Raw genomic sequence first — 18773 nt, 5'->3', positions numbered from 1 at the left:
AAGAAAAAAACTAAGTTTAGATTGCGAATAACTTATCCATGCAATCTTGGACAATATTTTCCTTCACACAAGAGCTTTAGAATGAGAAAAGGAATCCATATTGCAAAAAACGCATAAGTGCGAAAAAAACGCACATAAAATGCACATAAAATGCGTATTTATAGTCCAGTAAAATCCAGGAATCCACAGTTTTGATCCAGACTGTGGGTATAAAAGGCGGAGATTGCTACAGATGCGATACCACTGATGAAGGGAAGGAGAGTTCCCGAAACGCGTCTGGACTGGATCGCTTTAATAAAGAAGAAAATATCTCCGCAGTAACTTGCATGGCCATGCGAGAAATTTAACAACCAGAAGAAATACCTGGAAAAGATAGACTCTCTGTTGTGCTTGTTGCGCTGGATACAAGTCATGTGAACGGACTAAGCCGGAAGAGAACTTCAACTCCCGCGAGAAGTCGGTGAGTCTGCGAAGGAGCGCGCAGAGCCACGCCAACTGTGTCATGCGTTGCCCTCGCTGGATTAGAGGAAAACTTGGGACAGACACGAGGAAGGTAAGACACAGTTACCTCCGTAATCTGCCCTAATACCGGCATGACCGGCACCACATAATTTGAATCAGCGAGCGCAAAGCTGAACAAATATATATGATATTGGGTGACATTACCGAAGACGTACCATTTATTATCAACCAGCATATGATTGTTGAAAGAGACACGCTTTAGCAGGATAACCTATACAGGACATTTACTATATTTAACAACCATATAAAACAACATATTGTCCTACAAAGAGACTGCGTATACCCAATGGGACAAATACCTATTTATGCGAATTGTTAATGTATGAAGTTGTATATACATACAGTCATGTGAAAAAATTAGGACACCCTTTGAAAGCATGTGGTTTTTTGTAACATTTTTAATAAAAGGTTATTTCATCTCCGTTTCAACAATACAGAGAGATTAACGTAATCCAACTAAACAAAGAAAACTGAAGAAAAGTCTTTTCAAGATCTTCTGTAAATGTCATTCTACAAAAATGCCTATTCTAACTGAGGAAAAAGATAGGACACCCTTGCCCCTAATAGCGAGTGTTACCTCCTTTGGCTGAAATAACTGCAGTGAGACGGTTCTTGTAGCCATCTACCAGTCTTCGACATCGGTCTGAGGAAATTTTACCCCACTCCTCAATGCAGAACTTTTTCAGCTGTGAGATGTTTGAGGGGTTTCTTGCACGTACAGCCCTTTTCAAGTCACCCCACAGCATCTCAATGGGATTCAAATCTGGACTTTGACTTGGCCATTCCAGGACTCTCCATTTCTTCTTTTTCAGCCAATCTTTGGTTGATTTACTAGTATGTTTTGGGTCATTGTCATGTTGCATGGTCCAGTTCCGCTTCAGCTTTAATTTTCTAACTGATGGTCTCACATGTTCTTCAAGCACCTTCTGATACACAGTAGAATTCATCGTGGATTCTATGATGGTGAGCTGACCAGGTCCTGCTGCAGCAAAGCAGCCCCAAACCATGACACTTCCACCTCCATGCTTCACAGTTAGTATGAGGTTCTTTTCTTGGAATGCTGTGTTTGGTTTACGCCAAACATGTCCTCTGCTGTTGTGTCCAAATAATTCAATTTTGGACTCATCTGTCCAAAGAACATTATTCCAGAAGTCCTGGTCTTTGTCAACTTTATCTCTGGCAAATGTCAGTCTGGCCTCGATGTTTCTCTTGGAAAGCAAAGGTTTCCTCCTTGCACACCTCCCATGCAAGTTAAACTTGTACAGTCTCTTTCTGATTGTAGAGGCATGTACTTCTACATCAACAGTAGCCAGAGCCTGCTGTAGTTCTCGAGATGACACTTTAGGGTTTTTGGAGACCTCTTTTAGCATCTTGCAGTCTGCTCTTGGGGTGAACTTGCTGGGGCGACCAGTCCTGGGCATGTTGGCAGTTGTTTTGAAAGCCCTCCACTTGTAGACTATCTTCCGGACAGTGGAATGGCTGATTTCAAAATCTTTAGAGATCTTTTTAAATCCCTTCCCAGACTCATAGGCTGCTACAATCTTTTTTCTGAAGTCCTCTGACAGCTCTTTTGCTCTCACCATGGTGCTCACTCTCACTTCAACAGTCAGGAGCACACCAAACTAAATGTCTGAGGTTTAAATAGGGCAAGCCTCATTCAACATGCAGAGTAACGATCTACTAATTATGTGCACCTGGTGTGATATACCTGTGTGAGATCTGAGCCAATTTAAGAGGGAATACATGTGAGGGTGTCCTATCTTTTTCCTCAGTTAGAATAGGCATTTTTGTAGAATGACATTTACAGAAGATCTTGAAAAGACTTTTCTTCAGTTTTCTTTGTTTAGTTGGATTACTTTAATCTCTCTGTATTGTTGAAACGGAGATGAAATAACCTTTTATTAAAAATGTTACAAAAAACCACATGCTTTCAAAGGGTGTCCAAATTTTTTCACATGACTGTATTTATCATTCATTTCGTGTGTATTGTAGTATTTTAACAATATTTTAACATTATTTTAGTGTTTAATTAAACTTTTAATTTCCAAAACGCCATTTGTTGAGTGCTCACCCTAATTTTATTCTATACATACTCATACATGCCCACCTTGGGTTGTTGAAGGTAGTCTGCAAACGTTGAAACAGATACAAAAAGCAAGACATGTTTCTTGGGTACCTTAACCACCTTGCCCATGTTGTTCTGGGCACAAATCATTTATCCTTGAGTATATCTGACTGTTACAGTGCTGAATCCTGGGGCGTACCATATGCTACGTACTAAATCACACATAGCAGTTTTTGTCTGGTGCATCACTCCATGGGTTGCCTGTGCCATCGTGGAGTAGAGGGACCTGGGAAGGCAAAGTTTCCCTTGGAACTGTTTTAGGCCCTTCTTATTTGTAGTCCCCCCTTTTTCCATCCACCAGTCCCTTTCCTCCTTCCCCATCTGGTTCTGTAAGGTCTTAAGAACTTTCGGGAGACAGGAGGAGTTATTTCAGGGACCTGAACTGTGGCCACTTAAGACAGGGGTCTGCTTAGGTAATTTTGCAGCCATTTTTGCCGCCTGATCTGCCGTGGCTTTCCTTTTTGCCTCCTCTGCATCTGTTTACAGTGGCCTTTCATTGCTATCATCACCCCTCATGTTAGTGATAAGAGGGCTTCCATCAGAGACCTCACTGCTTCCCCATTTTCGATGGGTTTACCTGAAGCGATCAAGGAGACTCTGGCTTTCCATATGGGCCCATAGTCATGGGCTATCCCAAAAGCACACCTGGAACCAGTGTAAATGTTGGCTATTTTTCCATCTGCATATCTGCAAGCCATCTTCAGAGTCTTTTAGCTCCACTTCTTGAGCAGACATGTGTGGTAGTTCACGTTTAATCACCACTACCCAACCTGTGTAGTACCTGCCATCCTGGCCATACCTCGATCCATCCACAAAGAGCACATGATCTAGATTACCTAATGGCTGATTTACTAAATCCCACTACCTCTTGTGACATCATCTGCAAACAGTCAGGAGCCTCTTCCTTTGAATCTGGAAGAAATCTGGAAGAAAAGTTTAAAGTGCGGTGCCCTAACTCTTCCCTCCCCCCTTGATCCAGAGGCAACAGGGTGGCTGGGTCCAAAGTATTACACCTTTGGAGAGCAACATTGTCAGACAACAAAATGGAACACTGCATTCTCAAATAACGGGCAACAAAACAATCATTTGGATTGTACGTTCATGAGGATAGATGTAATATCACCATCACTTTGTGGTTCAGAACTATCTCAGAGCTTTCATCAAGCATAACTAGTACAACTACTACAGCTCTGATGCAAAAAGGGGCACCTCTGGCCACGGGATCAAGTCTGGCTGAATAATATGCTATGGGGCGTTATTGCTGGCCATGCAGTTGGGTGAGGACAGCTGAGTCATGGCCACTCACTTTATAACAATACAATCTAAATGCAATAATCTGATAGGCCCAGTGTGGGGGAACACAAAATTGCCAGCTCTAGGCATAAAAAGCATCTACCACCTCATCTGTGAGGCGGTAGGGACTAAAGGACAAATCAATCACAGTGGAGTGAGTAGAGGTAATGGGAACCTGAGCCAACAAGGTGTGTGTATTGGGCACGATGTGGGTGTTAAAAACTGCGGCTTTATTAAGGGCATGTAGGTCATGTACCATCCAATGGTGAGTGGGTTTGCTTTTCTCAGTTTCTGGGAGTACTGATACAAACATGGACCAGGGAATTTTATCACTAATGGCCAACAAACAAAGTTCCTGGTCATTGAGGGCACCTGTAAGCTTCACAGTGCCGTCCTCCTGATATGAGATACTAGCATGTACTTTTGCAAGCAAATCTGCACCCAGGAGGCAACAGGGGGTGTTACCACTGACCAGCAAACGGGCAAGCGGATCTTGGTTAGGAGCAAATCTAATATGGATGGTTTCTGTTGAAAGTGGAGTGTACTACTTTCCCATCCACTTCTACCCAAAGACTGGTGTCCTTGGAGAGTAAATCAGGGGAGGCCATGTTTGCTGTGCACAACTGTCTTGGCTGCTCCAGTATCAATCAAAAACGGGACTACTTCTTTATCACCAAGAGTGAGGGATATCATTGGGCCAGACTGAATCTGCTAAAAATGTTTAAAAGTAGAGCCGATACTGGATTTCCTGTTTCCTAATCTTGATCTAACTCCCCCCCCCCTATCATTGTGTTCTCCTTATGACAAAAAACATGGGTGTCTGTGGGGATGGACAGTGATCCGGGCATGGTCAACATAGAATACAATCCTCTCGTGTGGTGTGGACAAGGAGTACCACACACAGCACAACACTCTCTCTTCTGGGATCTGGGTCCCACAGACTCTGCAGGCCCATCTCCCAGGACCATTATAGGGTGGCAGACTTACTTTTTCCTCACTTCAATGAGGCGTTTGACATCAGGGCTGAAGCAATGCCAAAGGAACACTACCTATGGTTGGCACCACTGAACCACCAATGCTGCTTGATGTTGCTTGGTATCCACCTTTTCCTATCGCGGAATTAATAGACTGGAAAACAGGACTTCTCATCTTCCATAGGAGTGTCTTATAACTAGGGGATGGGCACAAGGGCTGTCGTTGTCTGTAACGTCCACCCCTATCCTCCTCCCTCCGCTCTGAGTCATCTAAGTCCACCCCTTTCAGTTGGACGCTGTGGTCCTCCTTTTGTCCATCAGTAGTGTCCCAGCTGTCCATGAGAACAGAGCTCTGATGTTTAGCACAACACTTAACATGTAACATGTAACTTCAAACATTGAAAAAAAATGTACAGCTTAATCAACACTGTTGGCACCAATAAAAACCAAAAATCTTCCTAGAAAAATAAAATAAAATTCTCAATGCGCATATTATTTAAAAACAAATATCGTACTCCATACGCATTCACATTTTCATGTACTCATTTTCACAAACAGCTCATAACCACGCCCTTATACATAAAATATGAATTGCATACACAGCTCTGCTAAGAACATCCATCAGTCTTCACACATATTCGTCTCAACTACAACTCAAAGCCACACCCATTCACATTCCACTGAATCATTTGTCTTCCAACCCAGCCACATAGTTTTCTTTGTTTCATCCCAAAACTTGCAGCACAGACAAACACAGCTTTCCTGGAAACAGATAGCCACACCACACCCAGAATTGCTGATGGTCTATGTCGCTGTTGTGCTGTGTTTTCAAATGTCTTCTGGTCTTCACTCTGTGATTAATCAAATCTTAGAACAAGACAATATACATGTTATAATCATTCAGTCATTTTGTTAAACCCAAATCATCTTATATGCCATGTGGTCTTAGTTAGTGTTGCACATATATAATAATTTTTGTTAAAAGCTGGATTCCCACATTACACTGCTTGGGAAAGAAGAAAATTATTACACATATAACATCACTTATTCTGCATGATTCCCTCCCCCCTTCTTTCTTTGCCTGCTTCTCTTATCTCAGGAATGTTTCTCTGTTAAGGCAGGGAAAGTGAATCAGTCCATCACAGGACGTTCAACCATCTTAAATATTCCTCAAACTTTTACAGATAATGCACCAAACAATACTGCGTCTTCTCACACTCTGGAAAGTAGAACTACTTCAGAGATATCTTTCTAACACCTTTGTGTTCTGTGGCTCACATTAGGTACAATACTTATCCATTAACTGACCATCTTTTACTGCTCTAAGCTCTAATGCTAGGGCTATGGATCTTCCCTATTTAAACACACACATATCATTAGGGTAACAAAACTTAACCAGTTCATTTCTGAACATTTAACACAAGCGCCTTTCTGATTGCAGACACTGGGGCACTTTCTTTCTTGCTAGTGCCATCAATTAACATCCTGACACTGCTTTCTCACTCATTATAACCCCCCCTCAACATCACAGGAGTTCTGATGTCCACAGTCTGTAAGCTCTAACTTCACAGATTCTTACAGATTTTCATCCCTGTTGCCAGCCGGGCGACCTGCTGTCCGGGGCCACACTTTCTCTGTAACATTCTTTTTCACATTTTAACTTTCAATTCTCCATTAATATCACATCCTATAATCTCCCTCTTCCCTCGCTAGTAGCTAGGGGCTGTATTTTCTCCTTCTTCATAATACTGGGACTGGCCCATTTCAACAGCAGTATTTCAGACTGACGCACACAAAACAGAGGAGTAAAGAGGCACCTTTAACCCTTTCCTCCACAGAGGATTCACCCTCCCCTCTGGTTGGCTCAAATCTGACTATCACGTCTGACTAGTCAGCTGGGACTCCCCACACGTCTTCCCCTCTCCGGGGGTCAGGCGGCTCCGCACGCATCTTCCTGGGGTCAGGTCAGGTGGAGAATATCTCCGCAGTCTTCCCCCTTTGGAGGTCAGGTGGCTCCACGCGTCTTCCTGCCAGGTCAGCCGGAGTTTACTTTGTCCCACACCTCGGCGCTACAGCGCCCCCTTCCAAACCAGGAATTTACTGTCCCCTCCCTTTGTCTGTGGTCTTACTGTCCATGCTCAATTTACTCCTCGGACCATACTGACACACATAAACACACATATACACACCAGAGTGATCTATCAATTCAGATTATGGTTCTATGGACCCCAGGCTTTTATCATATTAGCCGACTACTATACTTACATGGGTACCACCTCACAGCAGACTAAGCCAACATGAAGTGATGAATTAAATGGCAGAAAGGCGGGTAAGAGTTTTCTTACCGTTCTATTAAAGCCGGCCATCTCCTCTCTGCCGTTCGTCAAGTCCTGGGGCTTCTTGTGTGTCGGCTGTTGATGCTCCCTTCGCCTTGGGGCCCCACGATGGGTGCCAATTGATAAAGCGGCTTTTAATTAAAGCCTTTAAGAAACACTCTGGTGCTCCGAATCAAAGTACCCCCCAGGGGTTAATATCCACGCATGGCTGAGAGACTAGACGCTGACACATAGATGGTCAATGCATCTCTACTTTATTACAGAAAGTAAGCAGTATATACATCTTCAGAAAAGGGCAGTACTTTCTGAGGACCAGGCATTATTTCATTGGCTCAAAAGGAAGAAGAGATAAGAGAAGAGGAGATAACACTCTAGCATCTGCGCACTGTGCACTACTTTGGAATGTGAACTAATGTAAACATCTGGTTATCGTCGCCATGTTGTAATGGCGTCTATCCTAACCATAATACTGCACACGTCATATATGACACTTCAAAGAGGCGTTCTTCTATAGGCAGTGAGTAATATGTGTATATCATATTACTCCAGCCAAGGGATTGGATTTGGCATCCTTTCACACTGCCCACAGCACAGTTCTCCCCCCCCCCCCCTTCTTCTCCTCATAGCATTGCATAGACAGAGCTCGACTAACAGCAGAAAGGGGAGGGGGGAGGATCCTGAGATAAGAAGTTTGCAACAACTTAAGATTAACCAGTTACAGTCCTAGAGATACAAAAAATATAGACTAAAATTCACACATCTCTAACAACGGAACGCTAAAAACGTTCGTGTGCATGAGACCAAAGGGTTTAACTCACCCATGGGACCCGCACGTGTTTCCCCCAAAGTGAGCGATGAGCAGCAGTGCTGTCTATTTATTTCTATCCGACTGCTGAACATAGACAAGCACTGGCTTGACTATTTCCGGCACTCCCATAGAGGTGAATGGAGCGGTGACCGTGCTCGCTCAGCTATTTGCGGTACTCCTATCGAAATGAATGGAGAGCACGCCGCACATGCATGGTGTGCTCTCATGAACTTTAAGGGGCCCATTTTAGAGATTGGTGCGGGTCTTAGAGGTGGGACCTGCAGCTATCTGACTTTGATGGTATATCAAGTGATATGCAAAGTCCCAGATGAAACAACCTATTTAAATCCCCAGTCTAAAGTTGGCAATACACTTTAGATATAGCAAGTGTTAAAGGAAATGTGTCATCAGAAAATAAACAATTGTTTAAAGCACATTTTTATGTAAAACAAGTTTTTAAAGAATATTTGGTGATGTTATTTTTAATTTTGCATGTCAATATCTATATTTAAACAAAAACCATAAAACCTACAGTTCTCGCACTGGCCACTAAGACCACTTCTTGGTCTGTACAGATGACTTTACTGCTGTCATCTCCTTATCATTGTAGCCTTATTATAGCACCTTTGTGTACAGACTACACAGGATCCACCATTCACAATAGGTGGTATCACAGCTCCCTCCTGACATCTGCATGGTCACAGAGCATGCCTAGAAAACTCTTCCATAGCAGTCAATGCGGCTCCTCTCCTACCCATTGTGTCTATGGACCATTGGGCTGCCGTAAGCGTTCTCTCTGCTTTTTCTTGGCCAGTGACGTCATGTTCATCGGTCACTGCCTAGGAGCATGGGGCTGAGCGCAGTACAAAGCCCAGCCACTATACAATGTACAGCACTGTGCTTGGTGAGCTGCGAGAAGGCCGCGGTGCTCACTGCTGATCATGGAGGTCCCAGGTGTCGCACCCCCCACCGATCAAATACTGATGACCTATCCAGAAGATGACCTATCCAATAGGACATCAGTAAAAAAAAAAATGTGGAAAACCCTTTTAAGTGTAAAGTTAAGGGTTGACAATTTCATCTGATTTAACCAAACATCTAATGTGTATGCGGGCCCCCTGACTCATATATTGGATTCACAGTGCCCAGTGATTTATTGTTAGAAGACTCTGGCAGTGGCTTTTTCACCTCTCCCATTGACAAAATTGTGTATGAGACTGAGAGAGAGCTGTCGGCTGAACAAGCCTTCAGCTACCAGTCATCCCATGTGTACGGCGTGTGGGAGGAATCCATAGATTCCAGCTGGGCCGGCCGACTATATGCAATGTATTGGACACCTTCCTGAGATTTTGGCAGAAGAGGGATCAGCATATTGAATTTTAACATGTCCCATCCTTTTGTTCTCAGGATAGATAATCTGTCACCACAGGTGTCTGACAGTGGTCAACTTTCCTCTCCTCATTGAGGACACATGCACACTTGGTCAAACTGAGAATGCGTATTTAGGCCTCCTGCACACGATTTATGGGCCGTTTTTTGCGTTCCATATACGGTCCGTATACAGAACCATTCATGTCAATGGTTCCGCAAAAAAAACTGAAGGTACTCAGTATGCATTCCGTTTCTTATTTCCGTTCTGTTGAAAGATAGAACATGTCCTATTATTGCCAGCAAATCAAGTTCTGCGGCTCCATTCAAGTCATGGGGTCCGCAAAAAAAACGGAGCACATGCGGAATGTACTCCGTATGTCTTCCATATCCGTTCTGTTTTTGCGGAACCATCCATTGAAAATGTTATGCCCAGGCCAATTTCTTCTATGTAATTACTGCATACCGTACATGCCATACGGAAAAACGGAACGGAAACGGAAACGCAACGGAAACAAAAAAACGGAACAACGGATCCGTAAAAAACGGACTGCAAAACACTAAAAAAAGCCATATGGTCGTGTGCAGGAGGCCTATTGGGGGGAGCTGCTAGCTGAATGAGCTATGTGAACTGTATGGCTAGCTGCATGATTATGTGAAAATTCTCCTCATCCTGTGCCTGTATAAACTGAAAAACTGGCAGGTGAACTATGGTCAAATAAAAAAAAATAAAAAAAATCACCAAAAGTATAAAAAAATACTATCATTGTATTAAAACCCAATTTAAATAACTTATCATTCACCAGCTATATGTTTTTCTCTTTTCAGCTGTGATTTGCCCCCTTCCAGCTTCAATTCTCAATGGGATATTTTCCCCAGAAAAGGATGAATATACCTTCTTGGATACTATTCAATATCGATGCAGCAACCCCAAATCTGTCTTATATGGTGAAACCTTTGCGTCCTGCACAGAAAAGGGAACATGGAGTTCTAACCCTCCAAAATGCATAGGTAGAATCTGTAACATTACATGCATCTTATTATTACAGTGTGTCTTATTATTTTATAAACTATTTGCTGCATTCTATAAATCACTGATGTGTTCCATAAATCAGAGGATACCTACCTACACTTTCAAGCTCTTTTTCAGAATAGTCTGTATTGTGTACGTGAGTAATAACACTCTTTCTGACCAATTATATTTACAATGCTTAGCAGTTTCTCCTTCTGCAGGCTCAGGGGGGAGTCATTTTTCAAACTGGTGTAAAGTAGAACTGGCTTAGATGCCCATAGCAACCAATCAGATTCCATCTTTCATTTTTGAGAGCTCGTTTGGAAAACGAAAGGTGGAATCTGCTTGGTTGCTATGGACAACTAAGCCAGCTCTACTTTACACCAGTTTGATAAATCTTCCCCTCAGTCAGTTTCTCCTGAACCCAGCTGCTAGCTGCTATGATGTCTCCCACTCTCAGAAGCACTGCCTCCTGTTCCACCGATAACAGCTAATCTCAAGTTCACAGTTTAGCAGACACATCAGGATCAGTACTCTTAACCCCTTAAGGACTTAGGACGTACCGGTACGCCACGTTTGCCGAGTCCTTAAGGACCCAGGACGTACCGGTACGTCCTAACTTAAAAAATACATTGCGGCGGGGGTTAATCGGAACAGGATGTCCGCTGAAATCATTCAGCGGGCATCCTGTCACAACGCCGGGGGGGGGGTCATGTGACCCCTGCATCGGCGATCGCAGCAAACCGCAAGTTAATTCAGACCTGCGGTTTGCTGCGTTTCCAGTCCATTCGGGTCTCCAGTGACCCGATGAACCGGAAAAGGACGGTGATCGGTGGTGTGATTACACACCACCAATCACAGTCCGAGCATTTGGGGGCGGCGGTGCTGACCTTGGTGCTGATTGGTGCTGTCCTTGGTGCTGGAGAGAGGCGGAAGATTCAAACTCCCGGCGCTCCTCTCTCCCCTCCTCTTCCTGCTGCTGCACCTGCACCGTCCAGCACCGTCCTCACCAGCTCCTGCAAACCCCCGTTGGCACCCATCACCCTCCTGCACCCATCGCCCTCCAGGTAGGTTAGGGTCAGTGAGGGAGAGGCACGATTAGGCAGGGATAGAAGGGAGAGTTAGTTAGGGGAAAAAAAATTATAATAATTTAACTGATTTATTGTCTCTGGTGGTCTCTGGTGGTTGGGGTCCACAGCACTTAGCTGTGAGACCCTAGACCCACCAGGGGTGCTGCCATTTGTGAATCTGATGGTGGAGCAGACGAACCTGTACGCCCAACAGTTCGTTGCTCAGCACCCGGGCTCCTTTTTGGCTAGACCCGATGGCTGGACGCCGGTCAGTGCAGCCGAGATAAGGACGTTTTGGGGCCTCGTGCTGCACATGGGTCTAGTGCAAAAACCCAGTGTCAGGCAATACTGGAGTGGGGACGTCCTCTACCAGACCCCACTCTACAGTATGGCCATGACACGCCCCCGGTTTGAGGCCATCCGGAAATGTCTGCATTATTCAGATAATGCAGCATGTCCCCCCCGAGGTGATCCTGCCCATGACCGTCTGTATAAGATACGGCCGTTCATCGATCACTTCAGGGCCAAATTTGCGCAGGCCTACGTACCTGGAAGGGAGGTCGCAGTTGATGAGTCTCTCGTTGCGTTCAAGGGGAGACTCAGTTTCCGCCAATACATTCCCACTAAGCGGGCGAGGTATGGAGTGAAAATGTACAAAATTTGTGAGAGTACCTCAGGGTACACTTACAAATTTTGTGTGTACGAGGGGCGAGATTCCCGTATTGAACCCCCAGAATGTCCACCCACTCTGGGTGTTAGCGGGAAACTCGTGTGGGACCTTATGCACCCACTGCTAGATAAGGGTTACCACTTGTACGTGGATAACTTTTATACTAGCATTCCCTTGTTCAGGTCCCTTGCCGCCAGATCCACGTCCGCTTGTGGGACCATGCGGAAAAATCAACGCGGCCTCCCTACCTACCCCCTCCAGGTACCTATCCCCAGAGGTGAGACCCGTGCCCTTACCAGTGGAAACCTGTTCCTGGTCAGGTATAAGGAGGGATGTCCTTATACTGTCCACAATCCACGGTAACAGCCTCACCCCTGTCCCTGTGCGAGGTACCGCGGCAACGGTCCTCAAGCCCGATTGTATCGTCGACTACAATCTGTATATGGAAGGAGTTGATCTCTCTGATCAAGTCCTCAAGCCATATAATGCCATGCGCAAAACCCGGGCATGGTACAAAAAAGTTGCGGTCTACTTGGTACAGGTTGCCTTGTACAACGCTTTTGTACTATGCCGAAGCGCTGGCAGCACAGGGACATTCCTCCAATTCTATGAGGCAGTCCTCAAGGACCTGATTTTTTCAGACCGGTAAAGAACAGGCCGGAGTACCTCGGGAATTGGAGGCGTCCGTATCGTCCCTGGCCAACATTTTCCAGGTGTGGTCCCCCATACTGGAAAGAAGGAACGAACCCCAAAAAAGTGCAGAGTGTGTCACAGGAGGGGGATACGGAAGGACACCACCACTCAATGTGACACGTTCCCCGATAATCCGGGCCTCTGCATTATCGATTGCTTCAGGGAGTATCACACTTCCATGGAGTACTAAATTTTTAGAATCCCCAACAGTCCCCTAGAGAACATAAAAAACTATGGCTCTCAGACTTTGGAGACACGGAAATAAAAAAAATTCCCAAAAATATTAGTTTTAGTGCAGACATCCTCAAACTGCGGCCCTCCAGATGTTGTAAAACTATAACTCCCAGCATGCCCAGACAACCTACAGCTATCAGCAGGGCATGGTGGGAATTGTAGTTTTACAACATCTGGAGGGCCGCAGTTTGAGGATGCCTGCTTAGTGTCTCAAAAGTCTGAGAGCCATACATATTGGGCATCGCCGCGTCCATAAAAATCTTCTCTATAAAAATAACATTTAACCCAACCCCCCCGGATGATCAGCGTAAAAAAAAAAAAAAACGTGTAAAAAAAGCCATTTTTTGTCACCTCACATCACAAAAAGTGTAATAGCGAGCGATCAAAATGTCATATACACCCCCAATTAGTGCCAATAAAACCGCCATCCCATCCCGCAAAAAATGAGCCCCTACATTAGATAGTCGCCCAAAAAAAAAACAAACTGTAGCTCCCAGTCTATGGCGATACTAAAATAATTTTTTTTGTTCCTAAAATGATAATATAGTGCAAAATCTAAATAAATGTTAAAATGTAGACATATTAGGTATCGCCGCGTCCGTAAGAATCTGCCCTATAAAAATAACATTTGACCAAACCCTTAGGATGAACAGCGTTAAAAATATAAAATAAAAACGGTGCCAAAACACCCATTTTTAGGCAGAATTTCCATTTGAATCCTTTTTTTCCGGTAATAAAGCAAGGGTTAACAGCCAAACAAAACTAAATATTTATTGCCCTGATTCTGTGGTTTGCAGAAACACCCCATATGTGGTCGTAAATGGCTATATAGCCACACGGCAGGGCATAGAACGAAGGGAACGCCATATGGTTTCTGGAAGGCAAATTTTGATGGACTGGTTTATTTACACCATGTCTTATTAGAAGCCCCCCTGATGTAGCCTAGACTAGAAACTCCATAAAAAGTGACCCCATCTAAAAAACTACACCCCTCAAGGTATTCAAAAGTTACTTTACAAACTTTGTTAACCCTTTAGGTGTTCCACAAAACTAAATAGCGAATGTAGAAACAATTTTAAAATTTAAATTTTTTGTTACCTTGCCTCAAAAAAGTGTAATATAGAGCAACCAAAAATCATATTTACCCTAAAATAGTCCCAAAACAACAACCACCTTATCCCGTAGTTTCCTAAATGGGGTCACTTTTATGGAGTTTCTACTCTAGGGGTGCATCAGGGGGCTTGAAAGGGTACATGGTATAAACAAAACCAGTCCTGCAAAATCTGCCTTCCAAAACCCATATGGTGTTCCCCTCATTCTATGTCCTCCCGTTTGGCTAAACAGTAGTTTAGGACCACATATGTGGTGTTTTTGCAAACTACATAATCAGGGCAACCCATATTGAGTTTTGTTTGGCAATTAACCCTTACTTTATTACTGGAAAAAATGGGTTAAAATGGAAAATTTTCCAAAAAATAGAAATTCCAAAATAGTTTCTCCATCTGCCATTAACTCTTGTGGAATGCCTAAAGGGTTAACAAAGTATGTAAACCCAGTTTTGAATACCTTGAGGGGTGTACTTTCTTAGATGGAGTCACTTTTTTGGAATTTCTATTCGAGGGGTGCAACGGGGGTGCTTGAAATGGGACATGGTATAAACAAAACCAGTCCTGCAAAATCTGCCTTCCAAAACCCATATGGCGTTCCCCTCCTTCTATGTCCTCCCGTTTGGCCAAACAGTAGTTTAGGACCACATATGGGGTGTTTTTGCAAACTACAGAATCAGGGCAACCCATATTGAGTTTTGTTTGGCAGTTAACCCTTAATTAATATAGAGCAACCAAAAATCATATTTACCCTAAAATAGTGCCAAAACAACAACCACCTTATCCCGTAGTTTCCTAGATGGGGTCACTTTTATGGAGTTTCTACTCTAGGGGTGCATCAGGGGGCTTGAAAGGGTACATGGTGTAAATAAACCAGTCCAGCAAAATCTGCCTTCCAAAAACCATATGGCGTTCCCCTTCTTCTATGTCCTGCCGTTTAGCCAAATAGTAGTTTACGACCACATATGGGGTGTTTCTGCACACTACAGAATCAGGGCAACACATATTGAGTTTTGTTTGGCTGTTAACCCATTTTTTCCAGTAATAAATTAAGGGTTAAAATGGAAAATTTTCCAAAAAATAGAAATTTATAAATTGTTTCTCCATCTACAATTAACTTTTGTGGAACACCTAAAGGGTTAACAAAGTTTGTAAACCCAGTTTTGAATACCTTGAGGGGTTTACTTTCTTAGATGGAATCACTTTTTTGGAAATTATATTCTAAGGGTGCAACGGGGGCTTGAAATGGGACATGGTATGAACAAAACCAGTCCTGCAAAATCTGCCTTGCAAAACCCATATGGCGTTCCCCTCCTTCTATGTCCTCCCGTTTGGCGAAACAGTAGTTTAGGACCACATATGGGGTGTTTTTGCAAACTACAGAATCAGGGAAACCCATATTGAGTTTTGTTTGGCAGTTAACCCTTACTTTATTACTGGAAAAATGGGTTAAAATGGAAAATTTTCCAAAAAATAGAAATTCCAAAATTGTTTCTCCATCTGCCATTAACTTTGTGGAACAACTAAAGGGTTAACAAAGTTTGTAAACCCAGTTTTGAATACCTTGAGGGGTGTACTTTCTTAAATGGAGTCACTTTTTTGGAAATTCTATTCTAGGGGTGCAACGGGGGCTTGAAATGGGACATGTAGTTTAGGGGTGTTTCTGCAAACTACATTATCAGTGCAACCGTTATTGAGTTTTGTTTGGCAGTTAACCCTTGCTTTGTTCCTGGAAAAAATTGATTATATTGGAAAAGTTTCCAAAAAATCGAAATTCTTACATTTTATGTCCATTTGCCATGAAGTCTTTTGGAAGACCTAAAGGGTTACCAAAGTTTGTAAAATCAGTTTTGAATACCTTGAGGGGTGTAGTTTCTAAAATGTGGTTATTTTTGGGTCGTTTCTATTATGTAAGCCTCACAAAGTGACTTCAGACCTGGACTGGTCCATAAAAAGTGGGATTTGGAAAATTTCTGAAAAATTTCTAAATTTGCTTCTAAACTTCTAAGCTATGTAACATCCCCAAAAAATAAAATGGCATTCCCAAAATGATACAAACATGAAGTAGACATATGGGGACTGTAAAGTCATCACAATTTTTGGGGGTATTACTATGTATTACAGAAGTAGAGAAACTGAAACTTTGAAATTTGCAAATTTTTAAATTTGGTATTTTTTATGCAAAAAAAATTAACTTTTTTGACCCAATTTTAGCAGTGTCATGAAGTACAATATGTGCTGAAAAAACAATCTCAGAACGGCCTGGGTAAGTCAAAGCGTTTTAAAGTTATCAGCACTTAAAGTGACACTGGTCAGATTTGCAAAAAATGGCCATGTCCTTAAGGTGAAATAGGGCTGAGTCCTTAAGGGGTTAAAGGGCATCTGTCAGCAGATTTGTACCTATGAAACTGGCTGACCTGTTACATGTGCACTTGGCAGCTGAAGGCATCTGTGCTGGTCCTATGTTCATATGTGCCCACATTGCAGAGAAAATGTTTATTTTAATATATGCAAATGAGCCTCTAGGGGCAATGGGGGCGGTGCCTTTACACCTAGAGCAGAGATCAGCAACCTCCGGCACTCCAGCTGTTTAGAAACTACAACTCCCAAAATCCTCCTTTCACTTCTATGGGAGTTAAAAGAACTGCGTATGTGTGCATGCTGGGAGTTGTAGTTTCACAGCAGCTGGAGTGCCGAAGATTGCTGATCCCTGACCTAGAGACTCCGCTCTTTCTGCAACTACTGCGCCCTATGCGCATTAATTGACAGGGCCAGGCATCATGCCTAGCCCTGTCAAAGTGAAGAGGGCGTGGCAGTTGCAGAGAGAGCAGAGCCTCTAGGTGTAACAGGGAAAACCTACCAATCATGAGAACGGGGTCCTGAGTCATTCATTTCAACAGACCAGTGGTCACATATGCTCCATTCAATATCTACGGGACTCGGATATATCTGTCAGTTCCATAGACAGGGAATAAAATGGTAGTGTGCAAACAGCAGACATGGGACCATCATTCTGGCGATTCATTAGGGTCTGCTTGGACCCCCTGCAATGATACATTTATGACAAATGTTGTGCATGGGCCTAACCTCTTTAATTATTGTAGATTTTTAGTGAGTGTACATTTCCTGAATAATTACGGACAGTTCAAGCTAGGGTAGCTTAGAGGAAAGATGGGTCTGATTAGTGAAGAAAGAGGCATTTTTTAAAGATGATATATTACAAAGTTCTTTATCTTTACATAGAATAATGATTTATAGGTTATAAAAAAAGGCAAATAACACTTCATAAGAGAAATATTGGTTCACCTGTAGAAAAAGCTGGAGGTGTGCATATACAGTGTTACCCTAATACACCTTTATTGTAATAATCACTGTTATGAGCAGGGGCGGACATACCGACTGTGCAGCTGGTACGGCCCAGCGTGCGAGGGGGCCATACAGCTTGGACTGGTCCACTGGTTTGTGGACTTCAGACTGAAAGATAATGTGCTGCTCAGGGGCTAATTCATGGAAGGGCTGACAGAGTTTAGTGTAATCAGCACTCCTGGTCAGTAAGGCTGTGTCCACAGGGTCTGATTTTTACAAAATCGCCGCAAAAAACCTCTGCATCTTGCCGCGATTTTCTCGAAAATTGTACCTTGTGGATCCAACCTTACTGACCAGGAAAGCTGATTGGTCTAAAAACTGTCACTCAAAAGCGCTGACAGCCTCTCCTCCAATTGGCCAGCACTGCTAATCAGTGAGGAAGGAAGGACCGACTGCTGCTGTGTGGAGACGGAGCCCTGCTACTGAGAGGGGGAAGAGCCTGAGCCTACTACTGAGAGGGGGCGGAGCCTGAGCCTACTACTGAGGGGGGGGGGAGCCTGAGCCTACTACTGAGAGGGGGGGGGAGCCTGAGCCTACTACTGAGAGGGGGAGGAGCCTGAGCCTACTACTAAGAGGGGGGAAGCCTGAGCCTACTACTGAGATGGGGGGGAGCCTGCGCCTACTACTGAGAGGGGGAGGAGCCTGAGTCTACTACTGAGAGGGGGAGGAGCCTGCGCCTTCTACTGAGGGGGGGGGAGGGGCCTGGCTGAGGACACAAGAAACAGTAATACAGAGCCAGGAAGTGAGGAAGGAAGGACCGACTGCTGCTGTGTGGAATATAAAGTCCAATAGGTCGACACTGCTGGTTATGAAGTTTGTGGTGCTCATATGCTAGGATTGGCATCCCATAAAGCAAGAACAGTAAGGATCGGCACTCACAAAGTCGTCTGCAAAATTCTTGTTTATTGTCTGCTGCTATTGACTGCTGTTTGATAAAGACACCTGCTAGTGTCGAAATGCGTCACAGGATATTTGATTATGTAACAATAAACAAGAATTTTGCAGACGACAAATTGTGTACATGTGTGTGTATGTGAGAGTGTCTGCATGTATGACAGTGTGTGTGTGTGACAGTGCCTGCATGTGTACAAGTGTATGTGAGGGACTGCATATATGACAGTGCCTGCATGTGTAACAGTGTGTGTATGTGACAGTGCCTGCAAGTGTACAAGTGTGTATGTCAGAGTGTCTGCATA

The 18773-nt window shown here is 43.7% G+C and overlaps 1 protein-coding gene across 1 annotated transcript in view; it reads left to right on the top strand.

Annotated features, from left to right (window-relative positions):
• LOC120995066 (C4b-binding protein alpha chain-like) overlaps positions 1 to 18773 on the top strand; it is a 128058-nt gene that overhangs the window by 74535 nt on the left and 34750 nt on the right. The window contains exon 6 of the mRNA XM_040424043.1: positions 10255 to 10437. Coding sequence (XP_040279977.1) covers positions 10255 to 10437 — 183 coding nt within the window. The remainder of the gene's footprint in view (positions 1 to 10254; positions 10438 to 18773) is intronic.

This window comes from Bufo bufo, chromosome 3, assembly GCF_905171765.1.
Source record: "Bufo bufo chromosome 3, aBufBuf1.1, whole genome shotgun sequence".
Lineage (NCBI taxonomy): Eukaryota > Metazoa > Chordata > Amphibia > Anura > Bufonidae > Bufo > Bufo bufo.
The sequence above is the reverse complement of the archived record's forward strand: the minus strand, read 5'-3'. Positions and strand labels throughout refer to the sequence as shown.